This window comes from Parasteatoda tepidariorum, chromosome 3 (assembly GCF_043381705.1).
Source record: "Parasteatoda tepidariorum isolate YZ-2023 chromosome 3, CAS_Ptep_4.0, whole genome shotgun sequence".
Lineage (NCBI taxonomy): Eukaryota > Metazoa > Arthropoda > Arachnida > Araneae > Theridiidae > Parasteatoda > Parasteatoda tepidariorum.
This window is the reverse complement of record NC_092206.1, coordinates 52,106,443-52,129,691: the sequence shown is the minus strand read 5'-3', so window position 1 is coordinate 52,129,691 and position 23,249 is coordinate 52,106,443. Positions and strand designations below refer to the sequence as shown.

The 23,249-nt window shown below is 27.0% G+C and overlaps 1 protein-coding gene and 1 long non-coding RNA gene across 2 annotated transcripts in view; one reads left to right on the top strand and one right to left on the bottom strand.

Moving 5' to 3' along the window:
• LOC107441319 (cartilage oligomeric matrix protein-like) overlaps window positions 1–14,530 on the top strand; it is a 301,899-nt gene extending 287,369 nt beyond the window's left edge. Inside the window, exons 21-25 of the mRNA XM_043046110.2 lie at window positions 1,110–1,197; window positions 5,486–5,669; window positions 7,628–7,725; window positions 8,944–9,083; window positions 12,917–14,530. Of these exons, the coding sequence (XP_042902044.1) occupies window positions 1,110–1,197; window positions 5,486–5,669; window positions 7,628–7,725; window positions 8,944–9,083; window positions 12,917–13,089 (683 nt within the window). The 3' untranslated portion in view covers window positions 13,090–14,530. The remainder of the gene's footprint in view (window positions 1–1,109; window positions 1,198–5,485; window positions 5,670–7,627; window positions 7,726–8,943; window positions 9,084–12,916) is intronic.
• Window positions 8,354–13,034, bottom strand: LOC122270078 (uncharacterized). The gene is made up of 2 exons (XR_006225590.1): window positions 12,897–13,034; window positions 8,354–8,511 (listed from the first exon to the last, which is right to left on the bottom strand). It is a non-coding gene; the product is annotated as an uncharacterized lncRNA (long non-coding RNA).
• Window positions 14,531–23,249: the final 8,719 nt, after the last annotated feature.

Genomic DNA, 23,249 nt, shown 5'->3' with positions numbered 1-23,249 from the left:
GATGTAACTTAGATAAAAACATGTATTAAAATAAAATATCATTCCCTCACTATTAGTGTCATTCCCTCACTTTTTAAATAGTGAAAATGATTAATTTACTTATTAATTAATTTGAAAAATAAATTAATAAATTAATTTATTTATTAAATTAATTAATTAATTATTAAAAATTAATTAATTATAAATTAATTGTTTAAAAAATTAATTAATTTAAATATTATGTATAATTTATAGAATATATACTTCCTTTATAATGCCATTACATAATTCTATTAATATAAAAAGTTTCAGAGCTTTTTATTCACTTTACTTTTTTGGGATTTTATGAACTGAAAAATGACTGTTTTCGTGAGAATGACTCATATATATATATATATTTGATGTCAAACGATTGAGAAAAAAATCGGTTTAATACCACTTATAAATACCAGTTGTTATTAAACTTCAATTCGTTCTAATTTTTAATTGGCTTACTCGAAAAAAAAGCTTCATCAATTTACTTATGACTTAAACAGTTTATAATGTTTAAAACGATATATGTTTTTATTTATTTTTTCGTTATTTACAATTATCTTGAGATTTTTTGTTTTGTATATACATAATGTATTCAAAAGTAAAAAAAAATAATAATAATTCATTAATTAATAAAATAAACTATGTACTTCGGTAGCTATTTGTTTGTATAACTCAAAAAGAAAATTTTCGGATCCTAATTTAAAAATGCTGCTGAACCGACCACACATCCTTCCTAAAGATTCATCAAATTAAAGCTATGCAGCTACCATTTTTTTTGTAACACTGAAAAAATTATTATTTTACAGTTTAGTTACGTAAAACTTTTTTCCAGAATTTTGAGTTATACCATTGTCCCTTTGGAAAAAAAACTCTCTAAATATGTTTACTTTTATCGTTGCTGAAAGTAATCTACATCATTAAAAAAATTTCTAACGTTACGCAGTAAGCTTAAATTAAAAATTTGCTGAAGAAAAATAAAAAAAAAGAAAAGAAATACAAGTTTAAAAATATGTGACTGAGCTTGTTTTATTTTTATTTGAACTGTGTCTTATATTTGTGATATACTACAAGATGTTATTCCTTCTTTTATTTAGGTTTTCATGCTTTTGGTGGAGTAGATTTTGAAGGTACATTTTTCGTGGACACAGAAATTGACGACGATTATGTTGGATTCATTTTCAGGTATCCAACAATATTATATTTATTCAATACATATATTGCTCATATAATAAATGCAAGCTTTTATATTATAAATCACCATAAAGAGATCTTCATACAAGAAATAAATATAGGTCAAATAAACAGACTTCAATCGATGATATAAACCAAATAAGGGCTTTTTAGGCTTTCAGCGGCCTTCGGCAAAGCGCGACATATTAACTGAATTTCAAACTTTTGTAAGGAAATTCGCTTTCATTTTGATAAGGAAAGTCATGTAAATAGAAAGTAAATTTGAAATATATATTAAAATTCCAAAATAAATCATATTGTAATGATATCAAGTTTAAGAAACATAAAATGTTACAAATTGTTCCAATTTTAAACAACATGGACCAACTCCAGAATTAAGCTAATCTCTGGCGGCTCTAAATTTTCCCTGTTGAGAAAGCAATAATTTTGCTTAAGAATAATAATGTTTACAATAGATAGAGAATGAAAAGAAAGAAGTTCTGCATTGTCATGATTATAAAAATTCATTTCCCTCTTTCTATAAAACATAAGAGTTAGATAATTGTCAGCGTGTTAATTTTTATTTTGAATTATAATTAGCAAATTCAGAACCTACCTTTTATAAAAGATCATATATAAGTTTAAAAGAAAGAAAAAAAACGATTGATAATTTAAAATAAGCAATAAAAAGTTAGTGCACCGCAAAAGAAAGGAACAAATCTGAGAAAAAAGCGATTTTTATTTATATAGAGAAGGAAAGAAAACCAAAACGATACGTAGTTAATTCATTATATTGGAAATAATGTTATTGAGTTTTTTTTGAATTTATTGCAACCTGTAGCAAAATCTATAAAGGGTGCATAATTTCGACAAAAACTAAGATAATCTAATCTTCCCGCTTAAGAAAGTTTTAATTTCGGTTAAGAATAATAATGTTTACAATAGATAGAGAATGAAAAGAAATAATTTCCTATTTATGAAAAAGAACGGTTAAAATTTTAGATTGGTTTAGATGAATTTATAAAACATAAGTTTAAATTTTAGATTGCCAAAGCGTTAATTATTATTTTAAATCAGAATATAAAAAAATTGAAACCCATCTTTTTTTCACAAAAAAATATATATTTTTTGTTTAAAAAAAGGAATTTATAATTTAAAATGAGCAAAAAAATATTAGTGCAATTCACTTCCTTCTTACGAAAGAAACAGAAGAAAAAAATCACATTTCCTATTTATAAAAAGAAAGAAAAAAGTGACCTGTAATTAGCTTATAATACTGAAAATGATGTAACTGGATTGTTTTGAAATTATTGTAACCTCTAACAAAATTTATAACGAGTGTATAATTCCAACAAAAATTAAATCGTTATCTTTTCTCTCTTGAAAAAGTGATAATTTTAATAGAGAATAAAAAGAAACCACTTTTGAATCGCCATGATTTTGAAAATTAATTTCCTTCTTTTTAAAACATAACGGTTTGATAAAAGTCAACGAGTTAATTATTATTTTAAATTATAATTAACAAATTTAAAACCTACCTTTTTAAAAGATAAAATACATTTTGTTAAAAAAAAAAACAGATTGATAAATTTAAAATAAGCAATAAAATGTTAGTGCAATTCATTTCCGCTTATGAAAATAACAAACCCGATGAGAAAAAAAACATTAATAATTCAAAAAATGAAGGGGGAGGGGGTTGCGATCCATTATTAACTTATTATACTAGAAATAATATTATTGAATTTATTGCAACCTTTTGCAAAATCTATAATGAGTGTTAATTCCAACAAAAATCTAAGATAGTTCTCTCTTCCCTCTTGAGAAAGTGATAATTTTCTCCCTGTCATTAGTGGTTATGAATTTGAGATAAGCTCAGCTGTATTTCTAAAACCTCAACTAAGTTTGTCTCCGCAATTAAAGGCAATCCAGAAAATTTAATTATACAACCACCTCAAATGCTAAAAGCTTCTGCAGCAGAAATATTGTAATACTTTTACATAATTTAAGGGGGGTGAGAAAGGCTCAAAGGAAAGATTAAAGTGAGGTGAGCCCTAATTAATTTCTCAACTACGTGCAACGGTTGGCATATTATTTCACAGAATAAAGGAAAAGGGGGGTATTCAGAAAGGGGGAGGTGCAGCAGGTGGTGCTGTAGCTTACTTTCCCTTTTCGAGATTCAAGAATGTGATTTAAGACAGAAGCGTGATTTTCATCATCCGCAAAAATGGGAAGGGTCCTTTAATAATAGTTCAAAAGCATCAGAATTAATGAATTTTTATTTGGCTAACAATACAAAAACTGCCTGCAGAGGAGGTGTGAAAAACGTTTTTTTTTCTGGATAAATGCTTCTTTTTTAACGTGAAATTACCCGTTTAGGAATAATTAAGGCGGGGCGAAATTAACTTCTTGAATAGATATTTATTTGGTGAGCGATTAGGAATCTATCGTTCATATTAATTATCCCACAATAAAAAAATGAAGATAAATATATCAGAAAAATGATACGGAGGTTAGAAAGAGGTTAATTAATAAAAAAAAATGTTTTGTTGTGAGAGAGAAATTAATTAATGATTGAAAAGATGGCTCGTATGGAAAGCGAGGTGGATAGCAATTAATAAAAATTTTCTTTAAATAAACGTGCTATAACATAACAAATGAAAGCAATCGAGAATTTTGTTTTCTTTTCTCTTTTAAGTTTTATTTTTTTTTTTGGATTCACATTTGAAGTTTAAAATGTCATTATAGAAGGACAACGGAAAATTAATTGGTGCAAAATAATTAATTTTTTTAAGCTTAGGTAAAATCACTCTTTCGAGTACCTTGATTTATTATTTTACAATGAGTAATCAATTAAAATAAATAGCACCGTAATTAATTAAACATTTTTGTTTACAATAAAAATAAACTATTCAACTTCATACTACTTTCATTGATTTATGAAGGTATATTAACAAGTTTTTAATTATCTCTTGAACTGTCCAAGTATAAAGTTATGAGTTAAAATTGTCTTAATTAACGTTAGCAAAAATTTTTAGCGTTATAAGTTTAAAATAATTACTATTAATTAGCAGAATAATTTTGGCATGCATCACGCCTTTGTACATCAGTTTACCACACGAAGTAAAATATAACAATCGAAATACAATTTAGAGTAAATATGTTTCATACGAATGAGAAGTAGAAGGAAAAACTAAATTTTTTCGTAGTTAACTACAACTATTTTCGAAATGTAGTCACTACTTTAAGGAGACTAATTTTTCTGGGAATCTTCATTTACACGCAGGTTCAAAAGGGTTTTGAATAAAAATTCGCTTATTTAAACAAGGGGCACAATGATTAAGAAATATTTTTTTAAAGTTTGAACAAAAACAAGTTTGTTTTAAAAGTTTTTACGAATCCATTCTTTAAATTTCAAATTTCCTCCAGTATGCCTTTCTCGACAGCGAATATTTAATTTTAAAAAAAAATGTTAGGAACCTATCAAATATTTTCAACATTATTAAGTCGATTTTCGATTTTATTAGATTCGTTTACCCAAAGATAATTCCATCCAAAAAAAAATTATTATTATTTATTTTTTTTTTTAATAATAGTCGAAACATTTTGTAAGGTATACGATTTATATCATTCTAAAAAGTGTAATTTTATATGAAAAATTAATAATTTGTATGAAATTGGTCAAATAGTGCCTGAGAACTCAAAATTTAAAAAAGTCGTACATTTTAAATTCGAATTCTCAGGAACTAGTTGACCGATTTATTTCCTGTACTGCACATCGAAAATATTCTCTTTTCCATTGAAATAACATAAAATAGTCTTTTACTGCTTAACCCCTTGGGGACGGGTGATTCAGAAAAGCATTCGTACAAAATCAGAAACAAGTTGCAATTAAATAAAAAATGGTAACTTAAATGCAGTCGTTACTAATTTTACAGACTTACTTTGCTTTTATTTTAATTATAGTTAGTTTAATCATATATATAATCAATGATAATTCAAAGTATAACTAAATAGTTTTATTTTGAACAAAGGTAATGGTGAATTAAATAAATCAAAAAATTATAACTCCGCCCACAAATAAACTGCTAAAGAAATACTNCATCAGGCTTAGCTCTTCCTTCCCCTGAAAACCAAAAATAAACTAATGTAATAATATTTACACACAACAAAGTAATGAGCGTGCAAATGTGTATCTGAATATATAGTATGGTCTAAGTGATTAAGTGACTATCATTCATAATCATTAAAATATAATGATAAAAAGAAAAAATTCTTACAAATTCTAACTTATCAATTTCAGCTATCAAGATAATTCCAATTTCTATGTTGTTATGTGGAAGAAAAGCACACAGACTTATTGGCAGGCAACACCATTTCGAGCAGTAGCTGAGCCTGGTATACAATTAAAGTTAGTAAAATCATCTACGGGACCTGGACAAATGCTAAGAAATTCTTTATGGCATACAGGGGATACAGATAAACAAGTAAGAATTTAATATCTTGAAAAAGTTACGTTTAAGCTTCATGATCCAGAATGTGCTACACATATAAAAGGAAAAATAAGTATTAATGGCCTTTTTTTTCAGAGTCTGTAAATAAAATGAAAAAAAAATCTCTCTCCCTCTGTACTATACCAATGTGGTTGACCGAATTTAAAATTATGTTTAAAATTTAAAAACAAATTGGCTATAAAAAAAAACTTTGAACTATCTGTTAAAAAACCAGAACTAATAAATGTTCAGATTTATAAACGATGTCCAAAAAATATAGAAGCAGTAAAATATTTCGCGAAATAAGCATTGCATCAAAAATATTTTAGTGAAATATTTTCATAAGATAAATAAATGGCATCCACTTAGAGTAAAGATTAGGATCCTTCAGAAAAACAACCTGAAATAGACTTACAAGCAGATTTTTTAAATTTTGGTTCCTATGGCACTGTAATTACAAAATGAGGAGGAAATAGTTTTAAATGAAGATATCTTAAGAAATATCAAATCAAAAACTAAAAAAAAAATTCTGATAACACCAAACTTGATCCCCAGATCCTGACACTGGGCTATTAAAGTACAGAGTAAAGTTTGATGTCATTAGTGCTTTTTTCCCTCCAATATATAGTCTTTTTTTTCTTTTATTAAGAATATTTCCCATGCATATTTTAAATTTTTTGGTTTGATGCATATGTGTAGAGATATTCTTGGCCATTAGCATAAATTTTGGACACCCTATACATATTTTCTTCTTTCGTAACCTCTTAAGCAATTATTATGTGCAAAAGAAAGTCATTTTTACAAAAGAGAAAAATTACCCTCTATTATCTAACGATCTCAATTTTTTTTTCATAAAGGAAAAAAAAAAAAAAAAAAAANAAAAAAAAAAAAAAAAAAAGAAATTTTCCAAGTTATTATAAAAGTTTCATTCTCTCTGTTAATGATAAATATTTAAAAGTAACTAGGAGGCTTCGCCCCCTGCTCGCTGGCGCTCGCCAACCCCCGGAATTGCTTTCGCAGTTCATATCGGATTGCTCCGCAATCCGATGCTCGCGCATTGGATACGTTCTTAACGTCTAGCTTTTGTATACTTTTTTGAACACTGAAGTTCCGAAAACTTTTCACTGTAGAAAATTCTAAACCTGTGCATTTCAATATTAATTTGAAATTGCAAACAGTTCACATATTTTTCTTAATCACACTATTCTAAATTTCAGTTGTTGAGAAAAGTAACTGTTGTAAGTTTTGTTTTAAAGTCTTTCCCACCAGAGGGCTAAAACCATGTGTTGTAAAACAATATGAAATAGTACTGAAAGCCGGATGTAAAGCATCGGCTTCGATGAAGACTATTTTGTGAGAATTTTCTTGATAATTCGGTGAGAATTCACCTGATTAGACATATGATGCTCACTACGTGCTCTTGCGCATCGAATCCCATCAATTAAAAATTAAAACTGTTGCCAACGTGAGAAAAGAAATATCATTGGTTTTATTGATACATACGTATTATCGTTTTATATAATATATAGATATTAAATTATAATATAACTCATAAAATGACATGTTGATAAAATGTATTATTCAAAAGGTACATTTGAAGTTAAACAATATCACGATAAATAACAGTTTTAAAACCAATCATTGTGGTACAATTAAAAACTTACATTGGACCATCATTTTTGTTCAGAGAAAATCGCTTTAAAATGTATTGCTATCATGAAGTACTTTTTTTATAGTGATTTACTGAGTCAGTAAAACTTGGCACAAAAAATATTGTTTAAATGGATTGAAATCTAAAGTATCAAAAATTGAATTATGTTCTCATTTAGATTGCACACTATTTTCACATGAAATGTGAGAAGATTCATTTGTCTAATGTTGCACCAAATTTGCACAATATCATGGTTAAGTGTACAGTATTACTATTCAGAAAATAATTCATATTTTATCAGGTCAAACTACTATGGAAAGATCCAAGAAATGTTGGTTGGAAAGAGAAGGTGGCTTACAGGTGGTTACTTTTGCACAGACCCCATATAGGACTAATCAGGTAATATAATTTATTTTGAATATGCCTTTTTTCATTCATAGAATGAAAACTTAATTTTAAATTTAGAATTCATAAACACCATTTATCAAGCAATATAAAAAGAAAACATAATTCTTACTATTTTTTCTGCAGTGTGTTAAGAATTAAAATGAGCTCATTCATGATAATAATGAGGATATAAAGTCAGTGGTTAGAGTATCAGCCTCCGGTCATGATAGGCTGGGATGGCTACAGAGACCTAGAGAAAATTCCCTACAGATCTGTCTAAATTGCGGAATTGGCCTCATGAGCTGCAATTTCTATGGGGGTTCTGAGCTAAGCCAAACTTTCACCTATGGGGTGCTATCTAGTCAAATGAAAGACGTACCTTCATGACTTAATTCGCAAAACCAATAGCTAGTGAGCTTGGCTAGTTCAAGTGTTATTAGGATATAATTTTTAACACAGGGAAAGGCATATACATTCCTGTTTTTAATTCCTTACATATACATCAGTTCATTGAAGTTGTGCACACACCTTATGCTGATTACCTTATTGCCTATGGATGTTATGTGACACTTTATTTAAATGAGCATTTAGAGATTTAATAGGCTCAAATACTACAACAAAGGATTTTGAAAATGGTAACTATTGGATACAAATTAGAAGACATTTTATTTTAAATTATCTTTTGTAATACAAAATACACAAAATATAAAAGTTAATTTACAAGGGACTTATTAATTTGTTCAAAAGAGACATCTCGAAATGGCTACTTTTATTCATCAGGCTTGGCTCTTCCTTCCCCTGAAAACCAAAAATAAACTAATGTAATAATATTTACACACAACAAAGTAATGAGCGTGCAAATGTGTATCTGAATATAGACTAGAAATAAATTCTTNGTCAGTTTTTGGTTTCACCACTGACTACAAAAAGGCTCCTGTGTGTTTGCAGGCAGTATGTCCCCTGATGAAGTACTGCAAAGACACATTTATATATAATATTTTATTTTTAATTATTAAGAATTTATGTCTTATTTCTAGTTTATATAATACAGATTTGGTTTCAGCTGCCTTGTGCCCTTTCCAATTTGAATTAACTAAGTAAAGTTTCTGTGTGTTTATTTTCCTCTTAGTTATCATTATTGACCAAGTAAATTGTATTGATTTTGTGATTGGATATCTGAATATAGAATTATATTACTTTAACTAACAGTAAGTTCTTTTTCTATTGCAGGCTTCGAATCTTTGAAGGAGAAAACATGGTAGCAGATTCAGGAAATATATTTGATAATAAATTAAAAGGAGGTAGATTAGGAGTATTTTGTTTCTCACAGGAATCTATTATCTGGTCTGATTTAGTCTATAGATGTAATGGTAAGTCTTATGAAGTCAACTTTAAACACTACAATATTATCTTGATTTTCCCTTTTAAAGACACTTATCTCATATGGTGGAAAAGTATATCCACAGAAATAGTAGTAATTAGCATCAGTACATAATTTCCAGTAGCTTTATATTATTACACTCAACAGAACAAGCGTTAGAGATTAACTGTACACAACATTTTCTGAATTAGTATTTAGTGTAAAATTTCAATCCCCATTAACTTTATATTATTTATGTGTAACAAAACAAGTTTCAAAAGTGTAGTTATAATTAATAAAAATTCATAAGTATCAGAAAGCCCCAGAAGCAGAAAGTGCCTAAAACTGTGACGCACGTCGCAGAACAAACGAAGTCATGCAGAACAATTATTGTATCTTGAATAAGTAACAGCGTTTTCCTGCGAAAAGTCTGTCCCTTATTGAAGATACAGATAGTCAAGTTTTTTTTAAATGATATTTGAAAAAGTAACAAATCAAGAATGTTTGCTTTGGTTTAAAAATAATGTAGCGTATCTGTGTATGATCCTGCATTTTAATAAATGAAAATATAGTATTTTAACGTAAAGAAAGACTTTTTTTTCGCCGTGAAATGCTTGCATAACATTTGTATAATTAATAAGCCCTGTTGCAGAACATTTGAAAATATTCTGCTTATGAGCAGAAAGCCAGCAAAATACTAATTTGTTGAACTCATCCCCATCATTCAATAGTGTTCACCTACATAAGGGAACAAACTCATTTTTGATTAAAAAGAGATGTAAACTATTAATTTACAAGAAAAAATCTACAATATAAATTGCATTTATGGGTAAGATTTGTTCAATAAAAAAATTCCTTTCTTATACATCCTGATGGAATGATTAAGAGTAGAGTGATTCAATGTAATGGCTACTTTAAATTATTAGTGATTAAAATTTCATTCTGATCAAATAAATGGTATAAGAAAACACATGAGTTACCAATCATTTTTGCTGTAGAAATAAGCTAGCATGTTAATTTTTTATACTTGAATAGCTAATTGAAAGAAGCATGGTTGATATTTCAGTGACTCTGAGTAAAATACATTTAAAGTTATGATTAGTCCTTACTCATGTTTGGCAATTTAATTTTCTGCCAAAATGAGATGTTTTATATGGTTATTTATTGACTGTTATTTCTTCATTGCATTGGGAAGTTCTGTTAATCATATAGTGTGATGATAAAGATTAATGTAGTATAGTAAAATAAAAACTTACCTTGAGAAATCTCAACCATGAATATTAAATTCATTACATGAGCATTTTTTGTGCAGAAATATAGTTATTTTAATAACCATATTTAGCTCCAGTGCAAAATCAATGAGGCTGAGCCTATTTTCCCTAATACTGATGGATATATGTTCTCCAATAACAGGTTCAAAGTCATTTTTATTTCAATCACCCACTATCACTTTGTATTTAAGTCACTATAAAAAAAATCTTTTTATATCATATTTCTCCTTTTTTTAGACGTTTATTCACATATTCTAGGTGGCACTCAGCTCATTACTATATGCATTCACTTGTTCATTAAGGGCATAAAGAGCTCTACTCGTTAATAGCGTCATAACATATCCAAATCCTAAAAACATTTTCTGACAGATTAATCCAGTTTTCAATTCTTTAGAATGCAACGGAAAAATGGAAGACCAGGGTTTTACTCTTCATGTACAGGTGCATCACCAATGACCTGCCTGGCTTGAGTGGTCTTTCCAGTAACTAGGCTACCACTGACATTGCTAAATTAGACTTAGATACACAAACACCCAGTTATTATTGCCTGAACAGCAAAATTTCATTTAATTGTTGATGAAATCAAAACATACTGAATATCACAAATTTGACCTTGTCAATAATTTCACCAATCTTGGTTCAAATAAATTTTGATGCTGCTAATCGTTTGGATAATGGATTAAGAAATTTTTTATTATCAAAACTAATATGAAGGAAAAAATAAATCATGCTATAAAATCATCATTAAACCTGTGCTCACATATGGCTCAGAAACCTGAGCAATGACAAAAAGATACTTGTTATCTTCGAAAGAGCAGTAAATAATAATGATTGTGGGGGTATGGATTCAATAATGAGCAGCATAGGCTATAGAGAAGAGACAGATATCACACTAACATAAACTACATCAAATGTGAACTTTAACATCCACAAGACCTTGTGCCATTAAATAATTCAATCAATCTTTAACATCCACAGTTTTTCAATATAAAAAGATTGGAATACAAACCAGAAGAAATGGGTTGAGATTTCAAGGCACTAAAGGTGAAGAACGAGAGAAGAAGGTCTTGGCCCACCAAGTCTATCAAGTCAAAGATAACGATGTTCAGTAAAAGTGTGCAAGGATAATTACATTTTAAATACAATGTGTAAACCTTCACTAGGGAAATGTTAGGCTGAAAATTTTTTTTCATGAAGTGAAGATGATTTACTCTTAGATACAAACTTGATATATCCATTTGAAGAATAAGTACAGTGCACAAAAAAATAAATAAACAGAGCATCCAGAATAACTTTTGATCAAATGAGCACAAATTTTCACATAACAGAGCTCAATCTTAATAGTTCAAGGTGGTGATCTCAAATTGATAATTTACACAGATGATATTTTAAGTTATAAAGACACAAAATGTACTTTCTCTGAGTAAACATACCTCTCTTTCAGAATTCAGATTACTGAATCCAAAAATATAGAGATAGCCACAATCTAGTTCCAAAGTTTGAACCCCTTAATGTTAATTTTTGCATATTTCTTCATATATTGAGAACTTTTTAGGCAAATTGAAAATTTTGCACACAATTGTAAAATGTGTTTATTCAAAGAAAATTGCGCATAAAAAATATCTTTCATAGTCAAGAAGTTTTTCAATTGTACGGCATATAAATTTTTACATTATTTTAAAAATTATAACTATATGAGGCAAAACAATTTTTATTAAATTCGCTCTTGAGATATGATGAACTATGCAAATCGCAATATTGCATTTATTTTGCTAAATTTTGGACCTATCTCCAGACTAAATTATTGGGACCATATTTCAGCTACCCTTTACATTTTTAGAGGGCAGCAATCTCAAATCAGTTGAAAAGAAAGGTATGTTTATTCAGAGAGAATAAGTTTTTGTGTCATTTTCATAATTTAAAATATTGTATGCACCAATTAATTACCATATTTAAGGTCATTCCCTCAAGCCATTAAGATTAAATCTTAGTATATGAAGATCTGATCATTAGAGCAAAAGTAATTCAGGGTGTTTTTTTCTCTGTACCATACAATTGTAAGCTTTTTAAAATTAATGCACCTGCATATTCCTTAAAATTTAAAGTACAAGTTTTTCTGTTCCAAAAAACTGGTTTAATATTCAAATGAAAAGTAGTGCATAGCCGGAAAATTTTTAATAAAATTAGGCCCAAAGGGTGAATGCTTAGAAGGTTGAATAAAAATTAGGGGATAAATATATACCATACAAAATAATTAACCTTAAAATTTTCATTATACTTTAGTTTTTTTCTTATAGCTAAAAAAAAAAACATTTTTCTTTATTTTCAGCTTAAATAAATGGTGAATTGAAAATGGTCAAGATAATGAGTCTGGCATACATATTATTTACAAAGTATGCAAAAGCAGAAGAATCATTTTAAATAACTTTTAATGTAATGTGAAAATTATGAATAATTAAATAATATTAATCAAATAGTTAATTATAATTAGCTATAATTTTGCACAAATAAATATTTATAAGTCTTGGAAAAAGAAAACTAAAATTATTTACCAAATTTTTTTTCTTTTCAGAGGCTGTTCCAGCAGCTGTTTATTACGATTTACCTAGGATACTGCAAGGAAAAGTAGATATCGATACAACCAGACCATCAGACATAGTCCAAATCGGTCGAAGAACTGCAGCTCTCACAGCTTTGACGGAAACTTCAAAAAAAAGATACCGAAATCTAAGACATGGAAGATAAAATTGAGGCAAAAATGAAACGCAATTAAGAGATGAAAATAAAAACGTGAAATTGTAAAAATATGTATCTATTCATCACAGAAAAAAGCAGCTTACATAAACTCATTGTAAATTATTTTACAATAAGTGCATCTGCAATGCAAAACACAATGGATGAACTGAGAGATAATTTGAGAACTATAATAAGTTGAACTTTATTGCTACAATGGCAGCTTATCATTCTCTCACCAAAAATTATGACATTGAAAAAAAAAATTCTAATGTTAAACTAACTCTTATGTGTCTGTTTTAGACGAATCTCCCAAAGAACATAAATTCCAGGTGATCTACGAAACAAAAGTTACTCAACTGCACCGGCATTTTATGTAGTGAAGGTTTTGTATAATGTTGTAAATGAAATTATTCCAAATTTATTTTGATCATTAGATCGTTAATTGCTTTAGTTATATAATTTGTATTTTTGTAAATTACAAATTGCATAAATAAATACACCAAAGGTTTCTCTTTCATAAATAGAACAATTTTATGGATCTGACTATGATATTGTTCTTGACATATCACTTTCAACATAATCATGACGATGCATTTAAATAGAAAAGAAAATGAAAATAAATATCAATTAAATGCATTTTCATTTCTTCGTGTTAACCGAATTTGATAAAATATCATCCTTTAAGCTATCAGATATGATAAAAACAATCACTTATCTACAAATAAACTTACAGTTTCATATATGCTCATATCAATTGCAACTCATCTACATGTGATCTATCTATTGCATATTCTAAAAAAAAGCTAAAGCATTTGCCAACATATGGTTTAATATTAAAGCATTACATTTTAATTCCAGCAAAAAATTTTGTCCCTTGAAAACAATACATCAGTTTTTTAATGACTTTTTTGCTCCACTAAGTGACAAAATACATTAAGTATAAAATCTGGTCAATTACAAATAAAATATTTGAAGCTTTAGTTTCTTTATTAGAATTAGTTTTGAAAAAAAAAATATCATTTGAACTATGAAGGTGATATGTTTTGGATATAATTTGAAAAAACAAGAGTTTAATATTGATTATAAAAAGTAATAATTGTAATGCAAATCATTAAAAGTTAAAGTATACTACTAAAATTAAATTATTACATTAGAGTAAAAATATTTTTTAACATTGTATAGTATTTATGATCGTGTAAAAATTACTTATACAACAATTTTAATAAAGATACCGTTTTGTCTTTAAACTGATGATTTTTTTCAGTTGTTTTATCTTGTCGCAATTTTCCCTTAAATAATTATTGTATATAAATGTTTGTACTCTATTGTAGATCATTGTCAATGGAAAACATATCCGAATGGTTAAAATTTTTTAGAAAAAATAAATGTCATTTTCTGTATTCATTTACTGATGAAGAACTTTGATTAATAAAATTGCATGTTATAACAAGTAGTTGTTTACTGATACAGCCATAACTAGAAAAAATTTAAAAAGTGATGATTGACAATTCATAAGGCTCACAGAAATTTAAAACATGTTAAGTTCACTTTAATTTCAGAATAGTTGACCACTTTTAATATCTTGATACATCTCCTTTAATTTACAAAAATGTTTGGGTAGATACTAAGTAGTAAACACAATTTGTTACTTCTTTCTATCTCTACTACTTTTAAATTATTTTTGGTTGCGGCCACTCTTGACTGACTAAAGATCATTATATTTTTTTCACCTTAGAGATACAAAATAAAACCAGATAGAGTTCCAATAAGTGTGGGAAAAAATATTAATAAAACTCCTTACGAGATGACAGAGGAAATTTTAACTAATATGTCATGAATTGCTTAAAAATTCAATAAAATTAGTAATAAACAAAAATGTGTGCAAGGTGTCCAGTAAAATCCATATCTACCCACTATTTTTTCTACAATTTCAGTTATATAGTAGTAACTTAACACAGTAAAGAAATTATAGATATGTCCTAGCCAGAGGCTAAAATATATCATTTAAAAAAATCAATCAATTGCCATATCTTTTTGTTTGCAGTTGTTTTGTTTAACCTTATTGAAGGGTTCTTATTCCCATTCCAATAAAAACTTATTCATTATTGGTTGCTACTAGCAACTTATTGATCATCGATGAATTTTCACTAGACAGGTAAGTGAGATGTCGGCTTGGACATCTCTTTAGGCTACGAGATGGGGTTGCTCACAGTATCACTTGATGGAAATCTTTGAAGTAAACATTTCTTTACTTTAAAGATACACTGAGGTAATTAGTTGTTTATATTTTTTACCAAGATAATTTCTTCTCATCAAACGAAGGAAATCACAAACAAATGCACATTATAAGTGTTCTATTCTCAGCATTTGCATCCTTAGTATTATTATCCTCCCAGTGCTTAACTGAACTAAATGGATTATGTTTAACAATTTCATCATTAANCCTTATTGAAGGGTTCTTATTCCCATTCCAATAAAAACTTATTCATTATTGGTTGCTACTAGCAACTTATTGATCATCGATGAATTTTCACTAGACAGGTAAGTGAGATGTCGGCTTGGACATCTCTTTAGGCTACGAGATGGGGTTGCTCACAGTATCACTTGATGGAAATCTTTGAAGTAAACATTTCTTTACTTTAAAGATAATAAAATAAAGATACACTGAGGTAATTAGTTGTTTATATTTTTTACCAAGATAATTTCTTCTCATCAAACGAAGGAAAACACAAACAAAAGCACATTATAAGTGTTCTATTCTCAGCATTTGCATCCTTAGTATTATTATCCTCCCGGTGCTTAACTGAACTAAATGGATTATGTTTAACAATTTCATCATTAACTTTTTATCTTATCACACACCCTTTTCATAATCGAAACATTAACTCTACAATTATCAACAGTTATTTACAATTATAACAGTTAGTACAAAATCATTTCATTGTACTTAAAAGCACATATAGGAAGGTGGAACAGACTGTAAAGTGAATACTTACATCATCGAAAATGCTTTATTTCTTAGATTCGTCATTTATTCAATTTTCCCCACATTAGTTTTATAAGATCTTGAACCTTCTAAGTCAATGTAATGAATTTTCAATCCCTGCCATTTTTAGTTGAAAGCGATATAATACAGCAGTTGTGGCTGGTGACAAGAAGGTCCTGAAAATTTAAAATATTTATGCTGAACCTAAAGTAATCTCTTTCTATAAATATATAATTATTTTTAAGTAATGAAGTATCATAGAAATAATATTTTCCTTTAAATGCTATGAAAAGATGCTAGCAATCAATCAAAATATAAAAATACATTAAAAATGATACGATCTTGATTTTAATTTTATAAATAAAATATTAAATTGACAGATAAAAATCGTCTTACCTTAATTTTCTCACAAAGCTTTTCAATACAAACAAAAGAGATAGTCAATTTCACTTGTTTTGATTCGTTTAGCAAATTTCCTGTTATTGAGAAAGCTGTAGAGTTATGCAAACTAATATTTCATTAAAAGGCTAATAAAGTAATTTCCCTCAAGTTCATTCAGTAATTTTTGCTTAGAATGTCAATAAAACATTCTGTTTGGCTCAATCTGATGCGACTGATAGATGGGAAAACTCTTGTTGAGTGAAGGAATTTTTAAAATCTTTAATTTAGCTGCAGAAGGGCTTCATATGCCCTTCATCATAATCATTGAGAAGAAAAATCTTTCTGAAAGATTTCCAATACCTAATTTGCCATAAATTCCTTTTCCTAATTTACAGTGAGAGAATTAGTTTTTTTTTTCTTCACTTTCCTCTACGTATCAACTTAGCATCATTCTCCTGTAGTAAAATTATTTGATAAATCTAATGATATACAGTTCAACATTTACCAGAAACAGGCACTTTTTTACAATCAAAATAAACAAACATCCTTCCCTTTAACTTTAAAAAAAAATTTACTTTCATAATCTGTTAAATATTAATAAGTATTTTCTTTCATTCTCTACTCTTGCTGCTTTTTCAATACTTAAATATTTATTTCGCTTCAATAAGCAGACCAAGAGTAGTTGAAAAAAACTAGAGCATTAAAGAAAAACAAACTTCCATGAGAATGATAAGTTATGAATATTAATAGTGTTTAGAAACACCAGCAGAGGTATGTTTCCCTTTAAATTATGTTTTTATTAAGAAAACCTACTAAATTCTGCTCCTTGTTTTATATTCTTCTTTTATATATATGTTATTTTTATTTGATTATCTGCCCAGCTCTTTCTTCACATCAAATAGCAAGGGGGGGAAAATATATCAATGAAAGAGAAAGTACAAATTACCTTCTGCTCACTTTGATTTTTGTTTCCAACCTTGCCTATAAGAAATCCTTGTATTAAATTAATATAATTTACTGTGGTTTTGTTATTTTTTTATTGAATAATGCATGTTATTAATGTTTGTTTACCTCTAAAATCCGACATCTGGAAAAATTGTTTATGGACAATTCTGTATAGGGACTTTCCAGTGAAGTTCCCAAATAAATCAGCCAGTTCAGGAAAAAAAAACAAAACAATAGAATTTGTTTGTGTAACTAATTTTTAAATTAGCAAGACTTAATAGGTTATACGAGATTATTTATAATACCTACAAAGTATGCCCAACAAATAAAAATAATAATAATAATCCGAAACAGAATTTGTCTTAAACATATTAAATATCATGTCCAAAAGTTTTCCCTTTTTTGCAGAAGTCACAATAAAAAAATTACAAATAAATATGTTACCCAAATTTGTGAAAAACAACAACACATTAATACTTAACACAAATTTCTAATTTATTTTTCTCATGTACCAAATGAAGCAAATTATATACAAACAAAGATACACATTGGAATGTTTTAAATGATTGTCAAAAAGCACTCAATCTGACAGTTAAGCAAAATAGAACTTCTTACAATATAACATATAGAAATAAAAAAAAATGTTTTGTTTCTTTAAGTTTTAATACGAAAACAGCAAACAACAATATATTATTTACAAAACCTACATAGTAATTAACATCAGTTTTCAAAACAATTTTTAAGAATCAAATATTTCCTAAAAACAAACATTTTGAAAATGATTTCAAAGAGATCAACATGTTTAGTTAAAACAGTTGTGCTTTGGTTCAATAAACATACAAAAAGAAATAAACAAAAATGAGACTATCTACAGTAAATTTTAAATATTCATAATTATGTTTATTAAGGATGTCCTGGAGTCACTTATTTTTTTCATTTCTAATGTTAACACAGGATTTATTTTTATATTAATCATTAAAATGTCACATAAAAATAAGTTAACCAACTTCAGTTTTTCAGGTTAACAACTTTAATTTTGCCTTTATATAATTGTCAATATTTTTAAAATAGATAAAACCTTAAAAATTAAAAATCTGGTAACTATACTCAGTAAAAAACACCATAATAAAACAGGAACAAATCAAAAATATTGATTATATTGGTATTTATGTAATTCTCCAATAGTTAGCTTAAAGTAGAAGCCATCCTCAAGACACCCTTAAGCAATATGCTAAGTAAAATTAATATCTCAAGTGATAAATCTAAAATAATTTCATATTTAGTTAACAGAAGTTTAATTATCATGGAAAATTATCAGATTAAAATAGAAGTAATTTTTTAATATTTAGAATTGAAATTTACATGAAACCAAAATTTTGGAGAACTTAGCATGCATAATGAAATGATAATACTTGAAGTATTTGGCACAACACTGGTAATGAAAGATGAAACATTATATCTGAAAAAACAGATTATAACATCAAAATGCAGTGCTTTTAACAATTAAGAGAGTGTGTATACATTTCTTTCAGACGAAATCTGCAAGCTACATTTATAATAGCGTGCAAACAATGTTAAATTTTAAAGCTATTTCAAATGAATTAGGAAATGCATTCTAGCTAATACAGATTAGAATGACTAACTGCAAATATCTTACACATACCACATATGTACATAAACATTTACAATTGAAAAAGCTTTCAAAAAAATATTTAACTCTTAAAGAGTGCACAGCGTATATTTGAGCTTAATAGAAAATAAGCTCTCTAAATAGAATATAAAAGAAAATATATATTTTTTTAGATGCACGAGGAAGAATAAGGATGTAATTTTGTTGTTGAAGATGGATTTATATCAGAGCTGCAATATTAATTGTAGATCACAGAGATGCCAAAATAAAAGAAAGAAAATTCACTTGATTTATAGAAATATGAATCACAATACATTTATAGAAATAAAACATTCCATCATCTTTTAGTAGGCTAAATTACTTTCTGTATGCATTGAGACACTTAATATTTATGCTATTATTATGACAATGAATATATATGATTGTGACTATGAATCTTTGCATTGCGACAAATATATATACTAGCATGGTATTAATGAACATATATGATTGCACTGTGACTGCAAGATTTAAGAGAAATTCAGATTTAAGAAAAAAAAAAAAAAAAAAGAGTAGATACAAAAAGAAAAAAAAAAATGAGGATTAATGCTTGATATATTTTCAAAGCCACAGGGAATCAAATTCCTGAAATAAAATTAGCTGAGTCAGAGAACCGAGTTGTTGCAAAATTCTACAAGATTTAACTAATGTCAAAAACCTTAATTACCACAAAACTATAATTGTGAAATTAATTTACTTTCACGTATATGTCCCATATACATAACCTCTCAAGCAATATAAGAAAATTAACTAGGCATTAACAATTTTATAAAGATTAGACTAGTGTCAGTAGTTTAATATTTTTAATTTAATTACAAGCATTTGCAAATATAATAACAATTACAATATCACAAAACATAAAATACCTTTAGAAAAATAGGAAATGACATTTTATAAGTAATTTTAAAATACATTTAAGTTTATTCATTAAACTTCAGATAAAAGTTTAATGAGACATACAGTACTAATAAGACATACAGATTTTATGGTCAAATTGACATCTCTGTGAAATACATAAAATTAGAAGGGAAATAAAGAATTATTACAAAAATGGAAAGAAAAAAATAGATGAGTTAAGGTAAGATAAAATAAAGTGATAAAGTACAGAACACACAAAGACTAGTTCTCTTAGGAATAGCAAATTCTAAAACGAATCTAAAAAAATTAGAAAAATCTAAATCTTTGGAAAATCTGTAAGCATTATTTCAATCAAATTAACATTAGAATCACTTCAAAATATAACTTTAAAAGAAACGTAAATGATATGTCATTGCTTACTTGTTTACCTTTCAGTTGTGGAAAAAAAATTGCAAATATATTGCAAAAACAAATTGCCAAAGCATTAGATAAAAAAAGTGTACAAATACTTATACACATAATGTTTGTGGCCCCAAAATATAATTTTTAAAAATAATTTTGAATGATTAGAAATAATTTGATTTACATTAATAGTTTAAATATATACAAAACACATTCAACTATAACATTTCATAAAAAAATTGAATAATTTCATTTGGTTAGTAGCTTGACTTGAATTTGTTTAAATAAGGTAACAAAGGTAACTTTAAAATGTGTCTAATTTCAAACATTTGCATTTAAGTTAAATAATAAAGGACTAATTACTATCTTTAAATAAAACTAAAAACAGAAAAAAAAACAAAACATATATGGATTAAAATTTTACATTTGGGGTCACAAGTACAAAATAAATTTTGAATCACAAGATTAGTCCGCAATTTACAAATAAAATGCAATTATAAACGCATACTGATGTGTATTTGTACACACCAGTAATAATAAATAAGCTTTTGTGCACATTAATATTATCATACAATGAATTAAAACAAATAAAAATTAAAATGGGCTTTTGTAATTTTATTGAGATGGTAATGCAAGGAGGAAAAGATTTGATTAAAATTGTTAGCAATAATGCTAGTAGTCATAAAGAAAGGAATCAATAAATTGTCATTGTGTCATTTACATCCACTGTTATCTACATTTAGAAATATATCATTTTCCAGGAAGTTGTATATTTATATCAACTAACAAACAAATCTAGTACATTCAAGTGATATAGGCATAATACTTTATACTAGAAAAATACAAAGTTTTAACATCTAACAAATATGTAAATATGTAATATCACATAGGTCTTTTTTTATGCACAAGTGTCAGGCTTCAAAAATTTAGGTATAAAGAGTAAAAATGCAGAAAATTTAAGAAACCACATCAAGATATTTTTGAAGATCTTATACTCACACATACACGCAAGTTTAACAACAATATGACTCAGAGTTACGGGGATCACTTACATAAATTACAAAGCATGGAATATTTGATACCACATAATACATTAACATACTGTATGTAACTTTAATTCTTGTTGAAGAAATAAACAAGATCTAAAACGTTAGTCTAAACATAGCATGTGAAGCAGTAACATTTTTAAGCTAGATAAAGGTAATAAAAAAAATTGAAGAGAAAATTTATAATCTTTCATAATATTGATCTGAAAATATAATACATGCATAGTTAGAGAAAAATATACAAACAAGATTACACTATATATAATTGACTATTTTTTGTCAGTTAGAAAGAAAGCCACATGCATAGATTTTCGAAAACTGACTGAGCATGACAGTTATTAATATAGATCTGTAGCCAAGCTGTTTTTGTCCCTAAAAAAATCTTATTGGTTTAGAGTTAAATGAATATCAAACTTTTTTTTTTAAAATTTAAAAAAATTATAGCTATTTTTTTTTTAAAGAAAACTAGGTTAAATATTCAAAAACTTTTAGGAACTGCCAAATTATTTAAATCAATAATAGGGTAATAAATTATAATAGCTTTAGTGTCAAAAGTACAATAACATATTGAAATGCACAAAAAAGAAAATAAAGGTAATTTATTCTTACAAAATAAAGAGTTATAAATGACATATAAATGCATCGCAAAAGTATATGTTCAAATAAGATTGAATTTGCATTGACTTTTATAGAGAGAATCATAATCCTAAAGTTTTGATACATCATGCATTATTAAGTTAATAAAAAAAAAAGAAATTCAAAATTGGAAATAATATAACCACTTACATTTAGCGAAGTAAAAAATATGTATATAAATGTTAATCTACAGAAGACTTTTTTAAATCATTATTAATAATTTTACTTTAATTCTAAACACTCAACATACTGCAGTACTGGCAGTATCTGTTAAGGAATATTTTTGCCATCAGCTGATATTTTATCGAAAATTGTTTAAAAAAATTCCTTCAATAAATACAAAGACATTAGAGAATATGCAGGTAAACAGGAGATAGTAGTAAAATACATGAGTTTTTGCTAAAAACAGGGGACTTGGCAGGTATGCATTTAGATGTAGTACAAGCAACATTTTTTTTTACCCCTTTCTATTGATTGCAAATTCGAAATTTGAACAATTTCCATAACAGAAAAAAAAGCACCAATTTATTTCATCAACAACATATTTTTTTCCAGTCAATATTTTGAAAGATGCTAAACAGTGTTTTACAGTTAGAGACAAACTCTAAGCTTTTTGAAATTTACATATAAATATGCACATGCATGTAAATATGAAAATTTATAGATTAATGTTAAATAAGTTTTTTAAAAAAAAGTACTAAATCAGGCCAAATTTTGTCTATGTATAAAATATTCAATTTGCTAATTTCACACACTTTAGAAAAACTTGAATAATTTTAAGATTGGCGTAGCAAATTCAAAAATTATAATTCCTAACATGATTTAGAAAAATAACATTTTAGTCAACAAAAACACAAAATGAATAAGGCTAACAGGGATCAGTCAGTACTGATTTGCCAGCTATCATATTATAAATCAAAAAGCTATCATATCATAAATCAAAAATATAATAAACATATTTGCGACAGAAAAATGAATTAAATTAAATTAAGGACCAGAATTTAAGCACATACTTAAAAGTAATCCATATTATTGTGCACCTTTTACACAACCTAATCATATTGCATAGTCATAATTAATGTGTGGAAATAAAATTTTTTTAAAAAAAATGGATAAATCTAGAACAAGACTTCAAAAAATGGATCACACATATAAAAGACTAATAGATTAAATGGGATAAAATTAAACCAACAATTAACAACAAAAATGGTTTAAAAAAAATAAGATAAATGCATTTTTGGTAACA